Source organism: Balaenoptera borealis (assembly GCF_965194805.1).
Source record: "Balaenoptera borealis genome assembly, chromosome: 9".
In the NCBI taxonomy this organism is placed as follows: domain Eukaryota; kingdom Metazoa; phylum Chordata; class Mammalia; order Artiodactyla; family Balaenopteridae; genus Balaenoptera; species Balaenoptera borealis.
In genome coordinates, this window is record NC_138873.1 from 22,101,200 (window position 1) to 22,128,079 (window position 26,880).

Sequence of the window (26,880 nt, forward strand, 5' to 3'; positions counted from 1 at the left end):
AACACTACATTCTATTTAATTATTAAATATAGTATCCCAGTCCTGTTTTTCATAAAATTTTATGTATGTGTTTAACTTGAAGTCCGTGTTTTAAGCAAAATTATATATTTTATGTAAACCAAGGAATGGGAAGTGACCATATGCCTAATTTTCACTTGTGAGGTTCTTACTTTCCTTAAAAGTAATGCTTTTCAAAGAACAAAGTAAAACAGTTGTATGTCATGAAAATTAATCATGTTCTCACGAGGAGCTGTCTTCATTAATACTTTAATATACAGATTTTGAACATCATCTACACTATGGATTTGTTTGAAATCCATACAAAACTCAAATATTCTCCCAGGACCATGAAATATTCAAGCACTGGAAGTATTGGAGTCAAGTGAAAATATTTAGGAGAAAGTATTATTGAAGATGTATTATTTTACATTGTGATAATACTTAGCAGTGGAGCTGGGGGTGGCAGGTGCTAGTTGGGGAGGTGAGACCCCTTAGCCTTGGCAGTCTGCCAAATCTGGATTTGATTCTGGTTCTGACCCTAAGTATCATCCTCAACTGTATATATGGGTAATAACACCTGTGGCATAGGACCGTCATGAAGCTCTATACCAGTATAACTCTACCAGTTCATGTAGTAAGCACACAGTAAACAACAGTCATCATCCTTGTTATCAGCATCAACAGAACTGCATGCATAGATCAATACCATGATAAGATAATAAATATGAAAAGCAACCTAGAAGTTATTCAGTTCAAGCTCTGACTCCTAACTAAGGAAAGATGTGCAAAGTTTCTGACTTGAATTGGAAATACACTGTACTTCCATTTTGGAGGGTGTTACCTTTAAAGGTCTGACAGAGGTTGTGTTTACATGAACCTTAAGTATGTAGTTAATTAAACAAAAATTCAGCCAATTTGGGCTTGGCGATGCTTATTCTTCTTATTTGCATTGAAGTCTAACGAAGCCATCACTTCTCTTTCAGCGTTTGCCTCTTTACCTATAGAGGGATTCATAGGAAAATCACTGTGCGGGGAAAAATGTAATTCAATAGTAAAACTTTTTAGCAAACCAAAGTTAATATGCTTGTTGTTTAGTTTTCTGACAACTGCTTTACAAATCTACTGTGCTTCATGGCTATTAGCAGAAAGACTTTTTGATTATAGATACCTTGCTACAAATACGTGGGGGCTTCTGATTTCTCATCCAAAAGATTTATTGTTCCTGTGGGAATTTCCATGTTTTCCACCCTTTCTAAGTGCAACTACTATCATCATCAAAGTAGCATTCTATATTAGGGAGCAAATTGGTCATGGAAATAAAATCAGTATTTGAGTTTTAGTTTGGGAAATTAGAGTACGTTTACATGGTGGCACCCTTTTTCTTAACCAGTATTTTATTTAAAATGTGAACATGCCCGGGTTAAAAAAATAAGCAAAAATAAAGATTACCAAAAATCATAAGGTTAAAAGTAGAAATCCCTTCCTGTGTCCCTTCTTCTGACTCCCTGGCTCCATTTATGTGATTTAACCAATGTAAAAGCTGTTTGGCATCCTTGCGGAAATTTTCTGTTTATTGCCTGTTTCTCTTTTACGCAAATGGGATTATAAAATACATTCTAGGGTGCAATAAACTTTTTTTTTTTTCACATCCAATGTTACTATCTCCTGAATGAGTTTTTATATTAGTACTTATAACTATACTTAATTTTTTTAAATGGCTGAGTTTTATGACTGACTTAATTAATCCTTGTACATATAACTTTGTGCATTTGTGTACATCCGTGAGGATACATTTCCAGCAATGGAATTTCTGAGCCAAAGGGTATGAGCTTTCTTACTTTGATAAGCACTGCTACATTGCCTATCAAGGAAATACCTCAGCTATTGTCGTAATTGATAGAGTTGAGCATTGAAGTTCTCAGAATCCTCTGGGTACTACATTGGCCATTCCCTTATGGAAATTGAGTATTCACTTAAAATCTGATAGTTTCTAAGTTGTCAAATTTTCCTGAGCCATTCACAGTCATCTGGAGGACTCCTTCACTTTGCTGTCATGCAAATTTCCTAAAAAGGATATTTATACGTTTAAATATTTAAACCTATAGGTTAAATTTTTTAAAACCCCACTATTCTCAACTTTTTAATATCTAAAAAACTAGAACCAGGCTTATTGCGTCAAAAGTCTAAGATGTTTTAATATATTAATCTTATATCTTAGAAAATATGAATCTGAAATTTAAAAAATTTTTTTCTCCTTGAGTTGTTTTTGGACACAGTGTCAATCAATATTAGGTTTACTACTTTAGTGCAGTGTTTTCTAAAGCAGTTACCTGCTGATTTTTTTAGAGCACATAACATTGTAAGCTCTACATATAATGAACGTTAAATTGACATTTGCATACAACAATGTTGTAGTTTAATGGAACAATCTTTCCTAACTGCATTTATTTTCTACCCAGGAAGCGTCAAGACAATCATGCCCATGAGAACTCTAAACCATTCAGGTAATCATTATATTTTTTAATTGTCACCAAAATACGTTTTGTTGTCCATATTATGAAGGTTTTATAACTATTTTATTTAGATGCACTTTTCTGCCTTTTCCAAAGTTCTGCGACAATCTTTGATTCTTACAGGCTTAGTCTAGCTCTAATCACTCCTAATCACCAATTTTAAGCTGTAAAATATATCTATATTTTTATTAACATTACATATAATACATATAATATTTTATATTAACTGTTGTATTATATACTTATAAATTATATTATATTATATATTTAACACATATTTTATATTAACCTATGAAATATATCTATATAGAGAAATATGTAGTACACTTAGCATGTAAGTCATAAAACTTGGTTAGAAATAGCTCTAAATTTATTTTAATGAAGGCTTTTAAAAATCTTATGATTTTATAAATAATATGTATGAAAAGTTTTCCTTTAAATGCTTTTCTGACCAAAATTAAGGGGTATTTAAAAGGATGACCAAAAGTTAAGCATTGAGGAGATTTATGCTTATGACTTAATGCTGTTTGAAATTAATAACCTTTAATTGTGGAATTAATGTAAGAACTATTAAAAGGATTTCTTGGAGTAAAAAAATTTTCAATTTATCTAATTTTAGGCTGTTTATTTAGGATTGGTTTTGGTTTCTTGCTTGATAACTATTATGACAATCTCTTTGTGTTTCGTTTTCTTTCAGACCATTTTATCTTAGTGAAACTGGCAATTGAACTTTGCTCTAGTTGATGGGCAAAATTTCTCCTAGAATATTCATCACCCCAATTTCACCCTAGTTGAAAATATTCAAATGCCATAAGAAATCTTTATAGATTTGCACTTAGCTTTTGGATGGACATTTCTACAATGGAGAGAACTGTGTTATAGCCCCGGTCCAAGGACATTACCATCTAATGCCCATAGACTACGGTGTGGGTGTGGAAGGTTCCAAAGAGAAGGAGCACTCAGCAAGTTTGCAGACACCCTGAAACATGGAAGCAAGCAAGCTTTGAAAGGCACAGCTTTGAAGACACTCCATGAGTCTGCACGGCTTTCAAGCGAACTAGCACTTGAGACCTTGTGTAACAAAATGGACACTGGGGACACAGCTCTAGGACAAAAAGCTACCTCAAGGTCTGGAGAAACTGATAAAGCATCAGGTAGATGGAGACAGGAACAATCAGCTGTTATTAAGATGAGCACTTTTGGCAGTCAAGAGGGACAGAGGCAACCACAAATAGATCCTGAGCATATCGGAAACACGGCATCAGCACAACTCTTTGGTTCTGGGAAACTGGCCTCACCTAGCGAAGTGGCACAGCAAGTCACAGAGAAGCAATACCCACCGCACCGTCTGAGTCCTTATTCATGCCAACATTCACTCTCTTTCCCTCAGCACTCATTGCCACAGGGGGTCATGCACAGCAACAAGCCACATCAGAGCCTTGAAGGCCCTCCGTGGCTTTTCCCTGGCCCTTTGCCATCTGTTGCCTCCGAGGACTTATTTTCCTTTCCTATACATGGCCACAGTGGTGGTTATCCTAGGAAAAAGATTTCAAGTCTGAACCCTGCTTACAGCCAATACTCCCAGAAAAGTATCGAACAGTCGGAAGATGCTCATAAAAAAGAGCACAAACCCAAAAAGCCCGGCAAGTACATTTGCCCTTACTGCAGCAGGGCGTGTGCCAAACCCAGCGTACTGAAAAAACACATCAGGTCCCACACTGGTGAGCGGCCATATCCATGTATACCTTGTGGTTTCTCTTTCAAGACAAAGAGCAATTTGTACAAGCACAGGAAGTCACATGCCCATGCAATTAAGGCAGGATTAGTCCCTTTCACAGAGTCAGCTGTATCTAAATTGGACCTAGAGGCCGGTTTTATTGACGTAGAAGCAGAAATACATTCAGACGGTGAACAGAGTACAGACACAGATGAGGAGAGTTCTTTGTTTGTTGAGGCTTCTGACAAAATGAGTCCTGGCCCACCCATGCCGCTGGATATCGCCAGCAGAGGTGTCTATCATGGGTCACTGGAAGAATCCCTGGGAGGTCCAATGAAGGTGCCGATTTTGATTATCCCCAAAAGCGGGATTCCTTTACCTAATGAAAGTTCTCAGTATATTGGCACTGATATGCTACCAAATCCGTCTTTAAGTACTAAGGCTGATGACTCTCACACAGTTAAACAGAAACTTGCACTAAGACTGTCGGAGAAAAAAGGACAAGATTCTGAGCCATCTCTAAACCTTCTGAGCCCGCACAGTAAAGGAAGCACTGACTCTGGTTACTTTTCCCGCTCAGAAAGTGCAGAGCAGCAGATAAGCCCTCCAAACACAAATGCAAAGTCTTATGAAGAAATCATCTTTGGAAAATACTGTCGGCTTAGTCCGAGAAATACACTCAGTGTTACAACCACAAGTCAGGAGCGCACCACGATGGGTAGGAAGGGCACCATGGACTCGTTACCTCACGTCAACACCAGGTTGGATGTCAAGATGTTTGAAGATCCTGTTTCACAGCTGATCCCAAGCAAGGGAGAGATCGACCCCAGTCAGACAAGCATGCTGAAATCCACTAAATTCAACAGCGAGTCAAGACAATCCCAGACTATTCCATCATCTATCAGGAATGAAGGAAAACTTTATCCAGCCGGTTTCCAAGGCAGCAGCCCAGTTCTCCTAGAAGCTCCTGTTGACTCTTCACCCCTTATTAGAAGCAACTCAATGCCAACTTCTTCAGCAACTAATTTAAGTCTTCCTCCTTCTTTGAGAGGAAGTCACTCATTTGATGAACGGATGACTGGTTCTGACGATGTGTTCTATCCAGGGACTGTAGGAATACCCCCTCAGCGCATGTTAAGAAGACAAGCGGCTTTTGAGCTGCCTTCGGTACAGGAGGGGCACGTGGAAGCAGAACACCATGGCAGGATGTCAAAGAGCGTCACAGGTCCCTCCTTGAAGGAAAAGAAATTGATTCCTGGGGACAGGGTTGGGTACGACTATGATGTCTGTCGGAAACCCTATAAGAAGTGGGAGGACTCTGAGACACCGAAGCAGAGCTACAGGGATGTTTCCTGCATCAGCCCCTTGAAACACGGCGGAGAGTATTTCATGGATCCCTCGGTGCCATTGCAGGGAGTGCCAACCATGTTTGGAACTACTTGTGAAAATCGAAAACGCCGGAAAGAGAAGAGTGTAGGGGACGAGGAGGACACCCCCATGATTTGCAGTAGCGTCGTCAGCACGCCCATGGGCATCACGACTTCAGATTACGAGCCCAAATTGCAGATGCAGGAAGGAGCCAGGAGTGGATTCGGCCTGGCTGGACAGGAAAACCCTTCTCATGGTCACTCTGAGCGCTTTGACCCGTGTCGACCCCCGCTGCAATCTGGAAGTCCATCTCTTGGGTCAGAGGAGTCACCCGCAGCTGCTGAATCAGACAAGCCGTCGGACGGAGGGGGCAGGAAACCTCCAGGCAATGTGATCTCTGTGATTCAGCATACGAACTCGCTGAGCCGCCCCAATTCATTTGAGAGGTCCGAGTCCGCTGAACTCGCCGCTAGCGCCCAGGAGAAAGCCTCGTCACCTTCCGAGACCTGTGACAGTGAGATCTCAGAAGCCCCGGTGAGCCCAGAGTGGGCTCCGCCCGGGGAGAGCACGGAAGGCGGGGGGAAACCATCCCCTTCGCAGCCGGTCCCGCAGCCGCCCTACCACGCGCAGCCCCGCCTCGTGCGTCAGCACAACATCCAAGTCCCCGAGATCCGCGTGACCGAGGAGCCTGACAAGCCAGAGAAGGAGAAGGAGGCCCAGAGTAAAGAGCCAGAAAAGCCGGTGGAGGAATTTCAGTGGCCCCAGAGAAGTGAGACCCTCTCCCAGCTCCCGGCCGAGAAGCTACCGCCCAAAAAGAAGCGTTTGCGACTCGCGGATATGGAGCACTCCTCCGGGGAATCCAGCTTTGAATCCACAGGCACCGGCCTCTCCCGCAGCCCCAGTCAAGAAAGTAACTTGTCCCACAGCTCCAGTTTCTCCATGTCTTTCGAAAGAGAAGAAACCATGAAGCTTGCGGCACCTCCCAAGCCGGATGAGTTTGGGAAGCACTCAGAGTTTTTGACGGTCCCTGCTGGTTCGTACTCGTTGTCCGTCCCCGGCCACCACCACCAAAAGGAGATGCGACGCTGCTCGTCCGAGCAGATGCCTTGTCCTCACCCAACGGAAGTCCCAGAAATTCGGAGCAAATCATTTGATTACGGGAATCTGTCCCATGCTCCGGTGGCAGGGGCGTCGGCATCCGCGCTGTCCCCATCCCGGGAGAGAAAGAAATGCTTTCTGGTGCGGCAGGCTTCATTCAGTGGCTCTCCCGAGATCGCCCAGGGGGAGGCCGGGGCGGATCTGAGCGTAAAGCAGGAGCAACTGGAGCACCTGCACGCCAGCTTCAGGTCCACGTGGCACCACGCCCCGTGCTCTGTGCTCCCCGCCCTTCAGGCAGAGGACCCAGGGAAGCAGGCTGTGGGTCCCTGTGCCCAGCTGAGCTCAGGACCGCTCCACCTGGCCCAGCAACAGATCATGCACCTGGATAGTCAGGAATCTCTGAGAAATCCCTTGATACAACCGGCATCCTATATTACAAGCAAGCACTTGACTGAACAGCCCCATTTATTTCCACATCAAGAGACTCTTCCGTTTTCTCCAATCCAGAACACCTTGTTTCAGTTCCAATATCCTACTGTCTGTATGGTTCATTTCCCAGCTCAGCAGCCCCCCTGGTGGCAGGCGCACTTCCCCCACCCCCTTGCTCAGCACGCTCCAAAGAGCTATGGAAAGCCCTCTTTCCAGGCAGAAGTTCACCCCAGCTACCCCTTGGAGCCTGTGGCAGAGCACACTGGAAAGAAATCCGCTGATTATGCGCACACGAAAGAGCAAACCTACCCGGGTTATTCAGGAACATCAGGGCTACACTCCAAGAACCTTCTTCCAAAGTTTCCATCAGGGGAGAGCACCAAGTCAACAGATACTCCCTCCGAGCCCGTTCTTCAAGAAGAGTTCACCTCAGCAAACGCTGGGCCTTTACAGTCCTTACCAGGAACAGTGGTTCCTGTTAGGATCCAGACCCACGTACCGTCCTATGGGAGTGTCATGTACACAAGCATTTCTCAGATGCTTGGGCAGAACAGCCCTGCCATTGTCATATGCAAAGTCGACGAGAATGTGACCCAAAGAACACTGGTAACCAACCCGGCCATGCAAGGGATAGGATTTAACATTGCCCAGGTATTGGGGCAGCACGCAGGCTTGGAAAAGTGCCCCATCTGGAAAGTACCTCAGACCATACCCCTTGGCTTGGAATCCTCGATCCCCTTATGTTTACCTTCCACCTCGGACAGTGTCGCCACCCTGGGAGGCAGCAAGCGGATGCTTTCTCCAGCCAGCAGCTTGGAACTCTTCATGGAAACAAAGCAGCAGAAAAGGGTCAAGGAGGAAAAGATGTATGGACAGATCGTGGAGGAGCTCAGCGCCGTGGAGCTGACCAACTCAGACATCAAAAAGGATCTGTCCCGCCCACAGAAACCCCAGCTGGTTCGACAGGGCTGTGCTTCTGAGCCAAAGGATGGCTTGCCGTCAGTGTCATCGTCCTTCTCGCTGTCCCCCTCCTCATCTCAAGACCATCCGTCTGCCAGCGTGCCCTTGCGGGAGCCCTTCCCTCCAAGCTCCAGGGCACCTGCTCTGGGGCAGAAGTCCAGTGGGCCTTCTGAAAGCAAAGAGTCCTCAGATGAGTTAGACATTGATGAGACGGCGTCTGATATGAGCATGAGCCCGCAGACTTCCTCATTGCCACCCGGGGATAGTCAGCTTGAAGAGCAAGGAAAGGGCCAGAAGCTGCCTGCCGGCGTGCTGGTCCCCAGAGCGTCTGACCCAAGCGGGAAAGTGGCGAATTCAACTCTTCTTTTCACGGACGTGGTAGATTTCCAGCAGATTCTGCAGTTCCCGAGTCTGCGGACGACAACGACTGTGAGTTGGTGCTTCTTGAATTATACAAAACCCAATTACGTGCAACAGGCCACCTTCAAATCCTCGGTATATGCTTCATGGTGCATTAGTTCCTGTAACCCAAACCCATCAGGATTGAACACCAAGACCACGCTGGCTCTTCTGAGGTCCAAGCAAAAAATCACCGCAGAAATTTATACCCTGGCTGCTATACACAGGCCTGGAGCCGGCAAGCTTACGTCATCAAGTGCTTGGAAGCAGTTTGCTCAGGTAACAAATATTGTTTCTGAAAGCATTCTGTGTTGTGGATTTGATTGCTGGGCAGAATACGTAGTGAAGGACGTACGGAAAAAAACATACAAGTAAAATGAAGACCAGAGTTGGGGAGGGGGTCCTCTGCAAACAGGCCTTACCCATTGACCCTGAACTTAGTTATGAGGGGTCAGTACCAGTCAGTACTTAGGAAAGTACCAAGCACAAAGTATCTCCTCAGCCAGGTGCAGTGAAATCCCACCGCAGGGACTAATTCCTTTGAGTTCCTCTCCGTTCCGACCTCTGTTAGTGACCTAGCAGACCAACTTTCCTTTGATGTGAGGACTTCAGGAAATTGTGACATGAGGACATAGAACAGGGAGTGGACACAGGAGAGGAAAGGTCAGGAAGGAGGCTGCAGGGTGTTAGAACTGAACTTTGTGAACTTCTGAAGGAGGAGTTGTTCCCATTGGCTATACGTTTTACTAAAATTTATTTTTAATATATTTCTCTCAAAACTCATTTTTCCAAGGGATTAGCAGGTTCATTCCTACATGAACAATTATTGCCTTACATATAGGATTATAAAAATATTAATAAGGGCCACTTTGGAATTTATGCTAAATTAATAAAGAAGTACATGGAGGTCTTAAACAAAAATATATAATAAATAAAATATAAAATATATTTACTCATTTCAGTTACCATTTCTCTTTAATAATTTTTGAGAATATTTTCTAAACGCCTAGAGATTGTTTGAATAGCTACTTCCAAAAACAGAACATGTTTTTAACATTGTTATTAGTGTTGTACAGTGTAAGTGCTAGTGGGGTCTTGTTGGGTTTTTTTTTTAACAGAATGTTGAATTTATTCTGTAGAAACTGTCATCTTTTCTGATTTTATCCCTGTTGTCCCTTATTTTATGTAGCTGGCCTATAGCCTTTTAGCATGGAGTTTAGGCTGATTTTCAGAGACCATGGAAGAGTGGGATGTGTGCGCTTCCTCTGTGTCTTAGGGAATGCATACGAAATGATTCTCTCTTTTTGGCCTACAGATGAAACCTGATGCGACCTTTTTATTTGGCAGCAAGCTAGAAAGGAAACTAATGGGAAATATCTTAAAGGAAAGAGGGAAAGGAGATATTCATGGAGATAAGGATATTGGATCCAAACAAGCTGAGCCCATTCGAATTAAAATCTTTGAAGGAGGGTAAGGAAACACATGTGCAAATTTAAAGTATTCCATTAAATTCAGCGTAAATGGTCCTGAGTGTCTGCATGGAAAAGTCGTATCTCCTCTGGTCTGAAGCATAAAGCAAATTCCTTTTTCTATACACATTTCTGAAGTCTGTCTGGTAATAGATAATGAGCTTGTGCCCTTGCTTTCATGACTTGCTTTTAATGAAAATGTCCCTATTGTATATGGTTCGAACTTCTGCCTTAAATTTTCATACCTCTAATTTAATATGAAATCGACTAAATTGCTGGACTCTTGATATTGTCTAAGTTTGTTCATTCTTTGGTATTATTTTTATAGGCATTTGTTGTGTTACTAATGGACATATTTTTATTCTATGCTTACAAAAATGCAGTCATGCACACTCATGTATAAACCTAGAAACTAGTTTTATTTTATTGTTTTTATTATTACCTAAAGTCCAGACCTTATTGGGATTTCACCAGTTCCTTCAATACCCTCTTTCTGTTCTAGTATCTAAGCCAGGGCACCACTTCGCATTTAGTTGTCATGTTTCCCCAAACTTCTCTGGTCTGTGACAGTTTCTCTGTCTTTAGGAATTTCTTTTTAAATGTTGAATTCTGAGTTGCAGAAACTCAAGTAATAAGGTTCAATGATTTTGTTGTCTATCTAGTTAAGAAACACTGCATGTATGTGTAATATCCAGTTTTAGATTTTGATAGAAAGATGTCTTAAATCTAGTCACAGGAGAGAAAAAGCCCACACTTTTGCTTTAAAATTTAAAAATTTTAAAGGACGTTAACCACGTTTGGGGATTGTGATGTGTCTACCTTATCTTTGCAACAGATCTATAATTTACGTATTTCCATGAGCATGAATTTATTCTAATTATATTTGGAGAACAAAATTATGTTACCTGTTTGACTCTAAAATGTTGAGTGGTTGGTGATATGAAGTATCAATTTCTCACATAGATTTACGAGTTTGGAGATGGATTATCAAAGTTGGTTCCCTGGTAAGGTTGGCCCCCTTGGAAGGATGCCTAGTATTGTCACCACTAAAGCCACAGCTGTTTGTAGTCATGAAGCTTGTCTCACTATTTTTTCACATTCCTCATCTTTTAATACAAACAAGAGAAATAGAGATTTTATCTTTATAGAGAATGAGTGATCCCTGTGACTGAATCAACCCTTACATTCAGCAGTCTTCTTCATAACAGTGAACTTGTACTAGATTAGCGAGACTTTCACAGTTACTGTATGCTCCACTAACGAAGGACACAAATGAAAAAGCATATGTGAACATTTTATTGCTGTGTTTTGATGATCCAAAAGGATTGGGCCATATTTAATTTTCTCCTCATTTCATTGTACCATGTTATGGGCTATGTCCCAATCATTCCTTTTTTTTTTTTTTAACGTCTTTATTGGAGTATAATTGCTTTACAATGGTGTGTTAGTTTCTGCTTTATAACAAAGTGAATCAGCTATACATATACATATATCCCCATATCCCCTGCCTCTTGAGCCTCCCTCCCACCCTCCCTATCCCAGCCCTCTAGGTGGTCACAAAGCACCGAGCTGATCTCCCTGTGCTATGCAGCTGCTTCCCACTAGCTATCTATTTTACATTTGGTAGTATATATAAGTCCTCAAGTCCATTCTCTACGTCTGCTTCTTTTTTTCCTGCCCTGCCCCTAGGTTCTTCAGAACCATATATATATATATATTTTTTTTTTTAGATTCCATATATATGTGTTAGCATACGGTATTTGTTTTTCTATTTCTGACTTACTTCACTCTGTATGACAGACTCTAGGTCCATCCACCTCACTACAAATAACTCAATTTCGTTTCTTTTTATGGCTGAGTAATAGTCCATTGTATATATGTGACACATCTTCTTTATCCATTCATCTGTCGATGGACACTTAGGTTGCTTCCATGTCCTGGCTATTGTAAATAGAGCTGCAATGAACATTGTGGTACATGACTCTTTTTGAATTATGGTTTTCTCAGGGTATATGCCCAGTAGTGGGATTCCTGAGTCGTATGGTAGTTCTATTTTTAGTTTTTTAAGGAACCTCCATACTGTTCTCCATAGTGGCTGTATCAATTTACATTCCCACCAACAGTGCAAGAGGGTCCCCTTTTCTCTACACCCTCTCCAGCATTTATTGCTTGTAGATTTTTTGATGATGGCCATTCTGACTGGTGTGAGGTGATACCTCACTGTAGTTTTGATTTGCATTTCTCTAATGATTAGTGATGTTGAGCATCCTTTCATGTGTTTGTTGGCAATCTGTATATCTTCTTTGGAGAAATGTCTGTTTAGGTCTTCTGCCCATTTTTGGATTGGGTTGTTTGTTTTTTTGATATTGAGCTGCATGAGCTGCTTATAAATTTTGGAGATTAATCCTTTGTTAGCTGCTTCATTTGCAAATATTTTCTCCCATTCTGAGGGTTGTCTTTTCATCTTATTTATGGTTTCCATTGCTGTGCAAAAGCTTTTAAGTTTCATTAGGTCCCATTTGTTTATTTTTGTTTTTATTTCCATTTCTCTAGGAGGTGGGTCAAAAAGAATCTTGCTGTGATTTATGTCATAGAGTGTTCTGCCTATGTTTTCCTCTAAGAGTTTGGTAGTGTCTGGCCTTACATTTAGGTCTTTAATCCATTTTGAGTTTATTTTTGTGTATGGTGTTAGGGAGTGTTCTAATTTCACTCTTTTACATGTAGCTGTCCAGTTTTCCCAGCACCACTTATTGAAGAAGCTGTCTTTTCTCCATTGTATATTCTTGCCTCCTTTATCAAAAATAAAGTGACCATATGTGCATGGGTTTATCTTTGGGCTTTCTATCCTGTTCCATTGATCTATATTTCTGTTTTTGTGCCAGTACCATGCTGTCTTGATTACTGTAGCTTTGTAGTATAGTCTGAAGTCCAGGAGCCTGATTCCTCCAGCTCTGTTTTTCTTTCTCAAGATTGGTTTGGCTATTCGGAGTCTTTTGTGTTTCCATACAGATTGTGAAATATTTTGTTCTACTTCTGTGAAAAATGCCATTGGTAGTTTGATAGGGATTGCATTGAATCTGTAGATTGCTTTGCGTAGTATAGTCATTTTCACAATGTTGATTCTTCCAGTCCAAGAACATGGTATATCTCTCCATCAGTTTGTATTATCTTTAATTTCTTTCATCAGTGTCATATAGTTTTCTGCATACAGGTCTTTTGTCTCCTTAGGCAGGTTTATTCCTAGGTATTTTATTCTTTTTGTTGCAATGGTACATGGGAGTGTTTCCTTAATTTCTCTTTCAGATTTTTCATCATTAGTGTATAGGAATGCAAGAGATTTCTGTGCATTAATTTTGTATCCTGCTGCTTTACCAAATTCATTGATTAGCTCTAGTAGTTTTCTGGTAGCATCTTTAGGATTCTCTCTATATAGTATCATGTCATCTGCAAACAGTGGCACCTTTACTTCTTCTTTTCTGATTTGGATTCCTTTTATTTCTTTTTCTTCTCTGATTGCTGTGGCTAAAACTTTCAAAACTATGTTGAATGATAGTGGTGAGAGTGGACAACCTTGTCTTGTTCCTGATCTTAGTGGAAATGGTTTCCATTTTGCACTGTTGAGAACGATGTTGGCTGTGGGTTTGTCATATATGGCCTTTATTATGTTGAGGTAAGTTCCCTCTATGCTTACTTTCTGGAGGGTTTTTATCATAAATGGGTGTTGAATTTTGTCAAAACCTTTTTCTGCATCTACTTAGATGATCATATGGTTTTTACCCTTCTATTTGTTAATAGGGTGTATCACATTGATTGATTTGCATATATTGAAGAATCCTTGCATTCCTGGGATTAACCCCACTTGATCATAGTGGATGATCCTTTTAATGTGCTGTTGGATTCTGTTTGCTAGTATTTTGTTGAGGATTTCTGCATCTATGTTCATCAGTGATATTGGCCTATAGTTTTCTTTCTTTGTGACATCTTTGTCTGGTTTTGGTATCAGGGTGATGGTGGCCTCGTAGAATGAGTTTGGGGGTGTTCCTCCCTCTGCTATATTTTGGAAGAGTTTGAGAAGGATAGGTGTTAGCTCTTCTCTAAATTCTTGATAGAATTCTCCTGTGAAGCCATCTGGTCCTGGGCTTTTGTTTGTTGGAGGATTTTTAATCACAGTCTCAATTTCAGTGCTTCTGATTGGTCTGTTTATATTTTCTATTTCTTCCTGGTTCAGTTTCAGGAGGTTGTGCTTTTCTAAGGATTTGTCCATTTCTTCCAGGTTGTCCATTTTATTGGCGTATAGTTGCTTGTAGTAATCTCTCATGATCCTTTGTATTTCTGCAGTGTCAGTTGTTACTTCTTTTTCATTTCTAATTCTATTGATTTGAGTCTTCTCCCTTTTTTTCTTGATGAGTCTGCCTAATGGTTTATCAATTTTATCTTCTCAAAGAAGCAGCTTTTAGTTTTATTGATCTTTGCTATTGTTTCCTTCATTTCTTTTTCATTTATTTCTGATCTGATCTTTATGATTTCTTTCCTTCTGCTAACTTTGGGGTTTTTTTGTTCTTCTTTCTCTAATTGCTTTAGGTGTAAGGTTAGGTTGTTTATTTGAGATGTTTCTTGTTTCTTGAGGTAGGATTGTATTGCTATAAACTTCCCTCTTAGAACTGCTCTTTCTGCCTCCCATAGGTTTTGGGTCATCATGTTTTCATTGTCATTTGTTTCTAGGTAGTTCTTGATTTCCTCTTTGATTTCTTCAGTGATCTCTTGGTTATTCAGCAGTGTATTGTTTAGCCTCCATGTGTTTGTATTTTTTACAGATTTTTTCCTGTAATTGATATCATTCCTTAATCTGTGATCCATCTTCTGCCTGGTGGTAATCAGCTGTTTATTCCAAGAAGTGTGTTACCACCTCTTATTTTGCCAATTGCAAAGTGATATGTTCAAAAAAAAAGTATTACTGACCAAATTTTTAAGTGTATATGTTTCTTATTACTATTTAATTCATAGACTTAGTAATTTAATCAAACATATCTTTTAATTATTTTTTCAAAATCCATTAATTCTTTTTTTTCTTTTTAATTTTTGAATTTTATTTTATTTATTTTTTTATACAGCAGGTTCTTATTAGTCATCAATTTTATACACATCAGTGTATACATGTCAATTCCAATTGCCCAATTCATCATATCTTTTAATTATTTTTTCAAAATCCATTAATTCTTGTATCAAGTAAATTCATGGGTCTGCAGAACTGTTGAAGGGTAAATATTTTATTTGTGCAGACTTTTCTAATACAGTTATATTTTATACAAAATTTACTCTATTTTCATTCTGGAAGCAAGTTAATCAGCTGAGACATTAAAATAGTGTTATTTGAAGATAATACATTGTACATCAAGTTCAATGATGGGCCTGGGCCACAGTAAGCTTAAAGTACCCTTCCCTGAAGAAAAGTTGCTTTCTATAAAATTATTTGTTTTATTCTATTGTCCTGAGGTAGTTTCATCCAGTTTGGGGCAGAGAATAGTGATATTAAAAGATGAAAGATATTTTGCATCTTTAGGTTCTCTTCTTCTTTATTACAAAAGACAATGTGAGATGAAAGATAAAGTTCAAAATAGTTTTGAAGAAAAAGTTGACTTTGGAAATTCCTTGTCCCTAAGTGGGAAAGATTTATTTATTTATTTATTTATTTATGGCTGTGTTGGGTCTTCGTTTCTGTGCAAGGGCTTTCTCTAGTTGCGGCAAGTGGGGGCCGCTCTTCATCGCGGTGCGCGGGCCTCTCGTTATCGCGGCCTTTCTTGTTGCGGAGCACAGGCTCCAGACGTGCAGGCTCAGTAATTGTGGCTCACGGGCCCAGTTGCTCCACGGCATGTGGGATCTTCCCAGACCAGGGCTCGAACCCGTGTCCCCTGCATTGGCAGGCAGATTCTCAACCACTGCGCCACCAGGGAAGCCCCGGGAAAGATTTAAAGGAGCAGAAAGCATGCAAAACTGACTATTCATATTTCTGATACTACTCAATTCTCACCTGGATTGGTACTGACCAAAAAATAGATAATGTTAAGATTAAATAATATCCATAGCAGAGTGGATATTTAAATATGTTGGATGGATTTTCTCTCTTAAATATTCTTCAGTGGATTGGACAAATGAAGTTGAACTTGCTTTTATTTCTGATGATTGATTAGCTAGAACAAAATAGGGAAGTTTGCAGTGCTCTTAGAATGTAAAACAAAACAAAACAAAACTGTAAATCTAGTGCCTTTAAGTCAGTCCACACTGAGTTAGGGCATTTTGTAGGTCACTTTACCTTTTGAAGTTATAAAAAGAGCCCTTCGAAAGGAATATCTTCCCAAGAATGACATTAGACTCATAATTCTCGCCTGAGATTTAAGAGATAATGATATTCATTGAGTTATTCAGTAGAATGCTGCTATACTCTATGATAGGTCATGTTTCCCTGTATTCTAAACAAAATGTGATGGATGGTGAGCACTAGATAGGTTTCTTCCATTGATAATTACAGTGACTACCTAAGACTTTGCTCATCTAACTGATTTAATTAAACTAGATGACCTCAGTTATCCTTTCAAACTTCTCTATTAAATCCTTCCAGAAAGAAATGCAAATTTGATTGAAAAATAGAATTTCTAGTTTTCATTATGTAACAGTACCTTCCAGAAGCCACTTGAAATTTAGACTTCACTTTAGTACAGATTCATGGTCCTTGGGAAGAGCAGATCAAATCTGTAGGCAACAGTTGGTGAGCTCAGCTCAGCCTGTGTAAGCTAGAAATTTCTGACTCTCATGCCAGGATTGTAAAAATAGAGTAGAAACTTGCAATGAAGAATTCTATAATCAGTTATATTTATTCTAGCAAATTCAGAGGGGTATGTGTGTTGTGTATGCACATCTTAGATGATGGAATGTTAACAAATGATATGTGATGATTTAAATATGCTAGTATAACTTTTTGGATGTTTCTTGGCCAGAGGCAGTGAGGTACACAGCTCTGCAACTCTTTGAGGCTTATATAAGCCCATTGAACATCTGTACGGAGTCCATATATTTACACTTCATAGAAGAGCCAATTCCATTTTGAACTCCGTGTAGAAAAAAATTCCCTTTTATTTACAATGCCAAATCTGTTCTTTCAGGACTTTACTGCATAGTTTTCACAGGCTTTGTAGAAATAAAGTTGAATAATTGTTTGTAAAAGTCCCTCCTAAAAATTTGTCTTGCAAATGATTAGCTTTTGGTTTGATGTATAACATGCAAAAGTATTTGGAAACACACTGTATTTTCCCTTTTTTAACAGGTATAAGTCAAATGAAGATTATGTATATGTCAGAGGACGTGGACGTGGAAAGTACATTTGTGAAGAATGTGGGATTCGCTGTAAGAAACCGAGCATGCTCAAAAAGCATATCCGCACTCATACTGATGTCCGGCCTTATGTATGCAAGTTATGTAATTTCGCCTTCAAAACAAAAGGTACAGGTCTGATTTTTTTTTTTTTTTTTAGAGGAAAAACACTTTTTTTGATGACTGCTCCAGATTCTGAATACTATTTTATAACTGTCATCGACAATTAGTTGGTTTTCTTTGTGAAAATGTGACCCCACAAAATGTATTTTCCTCTTCATGTTAAGTGGTCTGAGGATGTACATGAGACAGTGAGGCTCCTTTTATGACCTAAGTAAGAGCTACAGACTTAGGTCCAGGCTAGTTGTCTCGAAGGAAGTGGCTAAGAATTGCCTGGATAGCTATTACCTCATGTTGGAAATGTTATGTGGTCTAGAGAATCTTTGCACCGGTATTGAAATACTGCAGGGAGATAATCCATGCCATGGCATTAGAAAAGCAAGGCAGCAGCCGGAAAGAAAACATGTGCCCATGGTCAGTTTCAAGATTATAAATGATGTAGAGACCCGCAGACTCCCTGGTGGGCCCCTCCATCCACACTTGCATTAATTATGCATAGAAATTTGATAGCTTGTATTCTGTGTATCTATCAGCACAGAGACAATTTCTTACTCTCAGGCCACAGCTATTAATCTCATAAAACTAAGACTTGCCTTGAAATGATATTCTCTTTTTTAAAAAAAAATCTGGTTTTAGAAGGTAGATTTATATGAAAATATTTTATACTAAAATGTTGCTTCAATTATATTTCTATCATTTTATAAAATTATGAAAATGTGTATAAACCCAGTGTTCTCAGAATACAAATAGTAGTGAATTAGAGGTGGATGACTTCTGTAGAAGTATGTTTTACTACTTACTGTAGAAGTACTAATGGATCCTCTAGACACACCCTCACTAACCTCACACTAACATTTTCCAATGTTTTAACTTTAGATTTGCATGTCAATTAATCTGCTCCACTACCCATCAAGAAAAATAAATATCAAATAAAACAATCTTTGGTAGAGAAATGTGTACCTATTTTCTCTTATACACAAAATCCTAAATTGTCTTTATTGGTTTGTCAGAAGTAAAAATGTGTAGCCTCTCAACGTATCTGTTTCTTCTTTATTAAAAAGATATTTATATTATAAGTATGCCTCTTTGTAAGCCAGAAAGAGGGGGAGGGAGTGTTCATTTGCATTTCAAAAGAGATAAACATAAGGTCCTTTAAATACCATCCACTTTTGCACAATCAAGACCTTTTATGTAGAACTTCACTGAGAGACTCCCTAGGACATAAGAAAACATAAACTTTGGTTTTAGGAAATACTGCAAATCCGCCAGTCATTACAACTGATATTCCCTGGGCATATGAGTTAACTGTAGGTATAGCTGCATGAAACACTGTGTGAAGAAACATCGCATAGCTATTTCTTTTTTCCCAAATTAAAGTTGGCTTTGAACCATTGTCTTGGAGTTTTAGCAGGAAATAATTTATTCTTGGTCATTACTGGAGTTTCCTTGTCACCCTTCGGGAAAGTACAAATGTCTTGGAATCTTAAAAAGAGCAGATCATCCTGGGAAACCCCTCGCCAGTTTTCACTTCTGGCTGAAGTGCTTGTTGTCATGTCATCTGAGCACAGAGTCAGAGCGCACTTGTAGGACCGGTACCTCCTCTGTGCCTGTGTCACTTCTCCAGGTGCCCTTTCCTGCCATCCTGCTCCCCTCTCTTTGCTATAATCCTTCAGATGTTCAAGACTTCAATAAGCCAAAGTCAGGGTGGGGTTGTTTCTGAGCCCTGTTTCTAACTACAAACCTACCCTGAGGATGAGAGCTCAAAGCCTGACTGCCTACTTGAAACGAGTGGAAAGAAAAATATAGGAGAAGAAACACATACTAAGATCTAAAAAAACTATCTTGACATACCTAACATCTACATATGTCCACATACTCAGATCACTTGCACCCTTACAGAAGCAGATGATTTCCATTAATTTGTAGGTATATTTAATTAATTTACAGATTGTAGAATTCTTGATGATATGTCTTTAAAAATTTTTTAGATCTTTAGAAAAATTGTAGATATAATTTTTTTGATAAAAAAGAGCAATAAGGGCCAGAACATATTTCTATGTTTGGAGTTATCAAAATACCACATAAAATTTATAGGTATATGAGCAATAAGCCAAACGTTAAGTAAAAAATAAAGTAATATAAATAAAATAATAAACAACAGTGCCCTAGTTTAGAGTTGTGGCTCATATATTACATTAATAGTAAGCTAAACACTCCTACAAGGGGAAATAAACTATTTCAGCAGGCTGGGTTTCCATCTAGATTCAATGAGCCTACTCTTAAAAATAAAGCATTTGCTGCTATGTTACTAAAGTAACGTCAAAGCACAAAGATAATAATATGGCCATTACAACTGAATTAGTTCCTGGATCTCTTTTGATAAGTTATATATATGACATGGAATAATATATATATAATTTCATAGCTCCTAAATCAAAGGTGATTGGATCAGTGTTTTCATAATTTCTCACATTCCATATAGCAATTATATAAATCTATAGAAACACACATATGTATTTAGGTACACGTATAACTGTATAGTCAGCTCTTTATATCTGTGAATGCTGAACCTGTGGATATGGAGGGCCAATTGTACTACACCATTTTACATAAGGGACAATTGTATATGTCTTATCATCATCATAATACATATTTGACATAAAATTCTTTCTTTTTTCGTAGAACAGTGGGAGTTTCAAGATAAATAAGAAAGGAATTTTGCTGCTCCAGAACTTTAGAAGCTGCTGTCATAAACTTTGCTGATATATGCCAGATGGATAGATGCTAAATACTGAGACTAATGCTTCCTATAAGTAGTTAGCTAAGTATTTGTATGGATCTTTGAATTCATTTACAGGATTGGCCCCAACATTAGTTTGCATATATTTTTTCTTCTGACAAGTGAGGATCCTGCAAGTTTAATCTATATCTGATCAATGCCAGAAGGTCTGGGGTCCGGTGGATGTGTTGATGGCAATATTTCATTCTGAAGTTGCTCAGAGAGTTGTGACCCAGCTTGTGCCATCCTGGTTATATGGAATCCAAGGAGGTGGGCCCAACTGGGCCAAAGATATTAGATCCCTTCTCAACCAGGAAAGCCTGGGATTCCCAGTCGTACTTGAGCCTACTCTTGAAAAGCTGTGACCCTAGACTTTGACAAGTCTTCTAGAATGAAGAAAACCTGAGATTGGGCTGAAGTTGTCTGGGGTTAATATCTTCAGAAGCCAAATTGTTCCTCTTAAGTTTGAGACAAGGGGCAGGGGCAAGAAACAAATCTTTGTTATCTCAAGTCAGTTCATTTCACACTGAATTTTGCAGCAATCATCACATTTTGGTAACCAATTGCTCTTTTTTGGGCTGTATTTTCTAGGAAACCTAACGAAGCATATGAAATCTAAAGCACACATGAAGAAATGCCTGGAGTTGGGGGTCTCAATGACATCAGTGGATGATACCGAAACCGAGGAAGCAGGTATTTCATACTTTAGTTGACTGACCTCCTTACTGTGCATGCTGGAGCTTTGTGGCCAAGGTGGTGAAATAAATTTAGGTATTTAAAAAAGATACTGATCACATTTCATTTTACTAAATACTAAATATAGAAAAGAAGTCTGACACATTGAATTGCTTGAAACTTACTGAGAAGAAATGCATTTCAGTTCTGGCTGAGGAGGTGGAAAGGCCTTACTATGGAAATACTTCTATCTAGAACCATAAAGGAAATCTAATTGCACTTAAGTTGTGATGGTGATTTAAAGTTTATGAAACTTTTTGGGAAACTTGAAAAGCAATTTGTCTTATTTTTCCTATTAAGAGGAAATCTAGTAGCAAAAATAATCCATCACTAACCTCAATAGAAAACCTGAGGGTCAGCTGGGCCTTGTGAGGTCTTATACCTGTAGAGACAAGTCTTGCTTCTCTTTTTCCTCTAATACCATCATTAACAACATTACATACCCATTTATTGAGGGTTTTCTATGAGTGGTATGATGCTTGAGTTATAAGGTCCTACTATGGAGTCCGTATTACAGGGTGGAGATGAAACCAGATAGGTACATAAAAAAAACACAAGAACCAATCTAGAGTCACAGAGGTATGTGCCCATGTGTGTTATAGGAGTTCAGAGATAGGACTGTCTCTAAGGGCTGGAGGGTTGAGGAAAGCTTTTGGAAAGAGATGGGACCTAAATTAGCTCCTAACCTTCATGTTTGGATCTTGATCTTCACTCTCTTTGTTCAATTGCTTCAGAAACGATGGAAGATTTGCACAAAGCGGCTGAGAAGCATAGCATGTCCAGCATTTCAACTGATCATCAGTTCTCAGATGCTGAAGAATCGGATGGTGAGGATGGAGATGATAATGATGATGATGATGAAGATGATGATGACTTTGATGACCAAGGAGATTTGACACCAAAAACAAGATCAAGAAGCACCAGTCCCCAGCCTCCTAGATTCTCCTCCTTACCTGTGAATGTTGGCGCTGTGCCCCATGGGGTTCCTTCTGATAGCTCCCTGGGGCATTCTTCATTGATCAGCTATTTGGTTACTTTGCCAAGTATTCAGGTTACTCAGCTTATGACACCAAGTGACTCATGTGAAGATACTCCAATGACAGAATACCAGAGGTTATTCCAGAGCAAAAGTACAGACTCGGAACCAGACAAAGACAGGTTAGACATCCCTAGTTGTATGGATGAAGAATGCATGCTGTCTTCAGAGCCGAGTTCCTCCCCAAGGGACTTCTCACCCTCCAGCCGCCATTCCTCACCAGGATATGATTCTTCACCCTGTCGAGATAATTCACCAAAGAGGTATCTGATACCCAAAGGAGATTTGTCGCCCAGAAGACATTTATCACCTAGGAGAGATGTGTCGCCCATGAGACATCTTTCACCAAGAAAGGAAGCTGCCTTGAGAAGAGAGATATCACAAAGAGATGTTTCACCAAGAAGGCATCTGTCCCCAAGGAGGCCAGTGTCACCTGGGAAAGAGATCACGGCCAGAAGAGACCTCTCTCCCAGAAGAGAGAGAAGATACATGACCACCATAAGAGCACCATCTCCCAGAAGGGCTTTATACCACAACCCACCGTTGTCCATGGGACAGTATTTGCAAGCAGAGCCAATTGTATTGGGGCCTCCTGTAAGTATAATTAGCTTTCTCTTTCTAATATATAAGTCCAAGCACATTGGAGTCTCTTGATGACACACTAGTGTGAAATGTTTTATGACATGGGTCTCTCTCATGGGGAGGAGTAAACTTGGTTACTGAAAATAGAAGGAAGACATTTTTGTTGCATGCTATTGTCAGTAACATGTCTGTGGTATTATCCCAAGTGTAGTATTACATCAGAGAAGAGCATTTCCAGCGGGTAACAGGGGAGATCTTTCTAAATGCTTTCTAAGCCTAACTCATTATTGACAGGAGTTGAAACCTTTGCATGAGTAGAAAAGGTGAAGTCTTTGGAATCGCATGGCTGCCTAGACAGACGTTCTCAGGGACATTTAGGTGTCATTTATGTAACTCTTTGCCAGGTAATGATTCTGATGCAGGCATTAGCATTGACTTTCAATCAAAAAAAATATTTTAAAATAAACTCATTACTTTGCCCACAGTGAGTGGACATGTGAAACCAGTGAGGGATCAGACGAGGGGAGAATGAACCCCTTGGTATGTTTATAAATGAAAGGCATGAACATGTATGCTTTTCTTCCTGGTACCACCACTTCCTGCTACTGAGTGCCCTTGTAAAGTGAGATCTTGAGCCCACAGAGAATGGGGAGTTGGGAAAGCTAAGGGAGAAAGCATCAGAGGCAATTTCTGTGGTATGCCCTCATTATAGATTAAGATAACAACAGCAGCAACCATGGATGAAATGTAGGCAGTAGGCTTATGCAAATCCATAGAAAAGCACCTGCCCTGCCTCATTCCACCAGCGTGGTAGACCTTGATGTCTCTTTCAGCTTGTGTAGCGTTTTAAAAAATGAATGAAGCAGGCACCTAGTGTAGACAGAGGAATGATACCTTTGGAGTTTGGTCGCTCTAAATGTGCTTTTTGTTTCCTGGGCTCTGTTCTTTGCCATTCTCTTTTTGCTCTGGATTTCCATCCTGTGGGTCGGCACTGTCCTTCACAGCCAAAGGAAGCACTGCCAGCTCCCAGCTCTGCCGTCTTATCATTGCCCTAGTGGTCGGCTTCCTCCCTCTCATCACCTTTTCACCACCCTGAATTATATGCTTAGGTTGTCATTTTTGAACTTTAGGAAAACTCCCTGCTGCATTCCACTCCCCTGCCCCCAGCACCCTCTGTTTACAAGCCCGCCACCAGCTTAGTCTTCATGGTTCAATTACTGCAGAAGCATGCGTAGCTATCAGGACTATTTGTAACTATTTGTCAAACGAATAAATTAGCAAGCTAAGAAAAAGAGGGACATTTCCACAGGTTTTTTGTGTCTTGGTGGTGCTAAGTAGAAAGCAGGGCTCTTCTGAAGTTCATGCTATTGCAGCATGAATGGAGTGAGAAATCCCTCCAATACCAGGATACCACATCCAGGGTGTAAAATGCTTTTTCTGGTATAGACCCAATGATGCTGGTGAAGTGTGTGAGGTGAGGCTCTCCTGTTCCTGATCAACTACAGCCACAAAAAATAACCCTTTGGTGCCAACACACTATTGTTATTAAAAAATAATAGCAACTCGCAGCCAACTTGGGCAAAGGAAGTGAAGGAGTAGACTGAAGGACTTCATCTAAATTTTGGATCTATGGCCAGAAGGTTGTTGTTGAAAGGAGATTGGTTTTTATTAGTCATTCAGTTTGCACCAGTTTTTTTTTTTAATACCAGTTCACCTGGATACTTAATAGAATTGTTGAACTTTACCATTTATGAAGCCCAACTGTTGAGGCTTTGGTCTATTACCCAGTTTAATCCTCTGTAGAGAATTCTTAGCAGGCTGCTTTGTTCATGTGATAGGAAGGAATAGACCTTGGAATCCTCCCTGAGGATCCTCCCCAAGCAGAGACAGTTGGTCTCGAATGCTTCCCGTTTGATGCTTTACCACACCGTTTTGGAGGGGCTGCAGAGGGTTTTCATCTTTCTATGATGTACGGACAAGATTTTCATTGCCAGAGCAAAAAAGAATCAATGATCCTATGAGAAGTACGTCTCCCGATTGCTGTAGTAGATGAGTGCTTCCCCCTCTCTAAATAATGTATGAACGTATTAAATTGGAATAACCCTAAAAATAATTCTTTTTGATGGAAATTCTATTAGCAATACCTTGGTGTTTAACATTGACCAAGGGCTCACAGGGCAGTGACTGTGGCATGAAAGGACCTTGTGGTCCAGTGTGGCATGCTCATTACCTGGTTCAGTCTGGAGTGGTAGGTCCCAGGGAGCAGGTTTGGAGCAGTCACTGAGATTCTAGTATGCTGCTGTTTCCTCCCTAATGCCCTCCGGTTAGTGTTAATTTTAAGATAGATGATAGATAGGTAGATATATGATAGATAGAAAGGTAGATAGATAAACAATAGAAAGGGAAAGAGAGAGAGAGAGAGAGGGAGGAAGGAAGAGAAGAAGAGAGAAAAGAGTTTTTTATTCATTCATTCAGTAAATATTTTTTGAGGGTTTATCATATGTGGCTCAAGGATGATGAGGAAAAAATTGTACAGTTTCTGGCCTCATCTTTTTTAAACAAAAAATTTTCCTTTTCTATTTTTAAAGTTTTGGTAGATAGATAGCAAGGAGACAAAGAAAGTGTGTCCTGGTCCTCGGTACAGAGTGTCCGTGAACACTGTCTAGTAAAAGTGTCGTCCTACAGTTCCATCCCTTGCTCACTGTGTGATCTTGAGCAAGTCAATTAACCTCTTGGCCACAGTTTCTTAATCTGTTTGTGGCAGTCAGGGGGCTGGGCCGAGCAGATTTCTGTCCTTGAAAGAACTTGCCATTCAGCTGTAAGGAATGCAGTGAGCTGACAGCCTCCAGCTGTTCATACCTTCAGGCTAGGCCTCCACTTGCAAGCCAAGGCCACGTTCTCCCCTGCAGCCCCCAGTCAATGGCTGAGCCTGGATCAGCCCCAGCTGACCACCTGCTTCCTCTTCCCATTACCTTCACATACATTAACTCCCCGATCCCCCATCATCACCCCCAGCTGAACCTCTTGCACCCCTACCTCCTTCTGAGCCTTTGCTTCCAGAGGACCTACTGACACTGTTGAAAAGATGAGTGGGGTAAATATCTGGTACATGGGGTATATGTATAGATATACACACACATACGCATTCACTTAACACAACCCACACATGCATTCATTATTCATCTTTCCATATCAAGATTTTTCAATAAGATGGGAGTGTGTTCACGATATTACAATGATAAGGTCCAAGTTATGAGAATAGTGTTGCAAATGGAGTAAAAGTTAGAGTAGAAAAATCTTCTTGAGAGTTTATTTGGAGGGTGAAGAAAGGGTCAATTCAAGGACAGAGGATATGTGGAAAAGCCTGACAGTATTTGGAGCCGTGGAAGTGGTTACATGATAGGAATTGTACTTGTGCACTTGCTTCTGTGACTGTAATCATTTAATTTCTGGTCAGTAAAGGTCTGACTATAACACTTTTACTCTTAACACAGAATTCTATTGGCTTTTGAACATACTGAATACCTCCTATTTTTAGAGGACAGTTCATCACTCCCTTTGTTAGACTTGACGCGGAGATCTCATGAAATGTGACAGCTGTGTCTCTGGCTGCCTCACAGACCCCCGTTCTGATTAGGTGTGTGCAGTGGACATCACAGAATAGCAATCAAAAGCAAAGTGGAAAAATAGCCAACCTACGTTTTATTTTAAACTTTGAATCTGTGATAATCTGTAATTAAAAGAAGATTCATTTGGTTATCTTCAAAGGTCATTATTGTAGGCATTATGTTCTTCCACCTTACGTGGTGATGGATGAAGGAAACATGCCTTTTTTCTAAACCAGAGCAAGTATAAGAGGGATTTTTTTTTTTTTTGGTAGCATTTAAATGATTCTTTGTCATACCATAAAATTCTCCCCTTACCTAGCTTATGAGATGCTTGTGGTTATAGGGTTGATGGTTACATGATTTCTCCTGCACTTTGAGCACAAGTCATTTGTTTTTGGCTTGAATAAGGTGAAGCCCAGAACAGGGTAAGGGCCAAGCATGGTACAGAGTAGCAGAGGCAATGCATAACTTATCGTTCTTGAGCTGGTCTCACGATCCAAATAGAACTGGATGAATCATTAATGGTATAGAGCATATCTTGAATTTTAGAACTGAAACATCCTTGAAATGAGTTAGAACATTTTTTGGTCTCTCCTGATTACTACCATATTTGACACATTTGTATCTCTCTGATTTTAAGTTCTCAAAAAAATAAAAATAAAAATACAGTGAGTCTCTTTTAGATGACGATTCATTAAAAGA

At 40.0% G+C, this 26,880-nt stretch overlaps 1 protein-coding gene and 1 long non-coding RNA gene across 6 annotated transcripts in view; one reads left to right on the plus strand and one right to left on the minus strand.

The window, feature by feature from the left end:
* The window catches only part of LOC309634953, a 738,917-nt gene that overhangs the window by 583,876 nt on the left and 128,161 nt on the right, over window positions 1-26,880 (minus strand). The window lies entirely within an intron of this gene.
* The window catches only part of HIVEP2 (HIVEP zinc finger 2), a 193,250-nt gene that overhangs the window by 162,403 nt on the left and 3,967 nt on the right, over window positions 1-26,880 (plus strand). For all 5 annotated transcript variants that reach the window (XM_082405420.1, XM_082405422.1, XM_082405421.1 and 2 more), the window contains 6 exons: window positions 2,460-2,504; window positions 3,211-8,763; window positions 9,800-9,954; window positions 17,272-17,447; window positions 20,809-20,910; window positions 21,687-22,582. In XM_082405420.1, coding sequence (XP_082261546.1) covers window positions 3,598-8,763; window positions 9,800-9,954; window positions 17,272-17,447; window positions 20,809-20,910; window positions 21,687-22,582 — 6,495 coding nt within the window. In that variant the 5' untranslated portion in view covers window positions 2,460-2,504; window positions 3,211-3,597. The remainder of the gene's footprint in view (window positions 1-2,459; window positions 2,505-3,210; window positions 8,764-9,799; window positions 9,955-17,271; window positions 17,448-20,808; window positions 20,911-21,686; window positions 22,583-26,880) is intronic.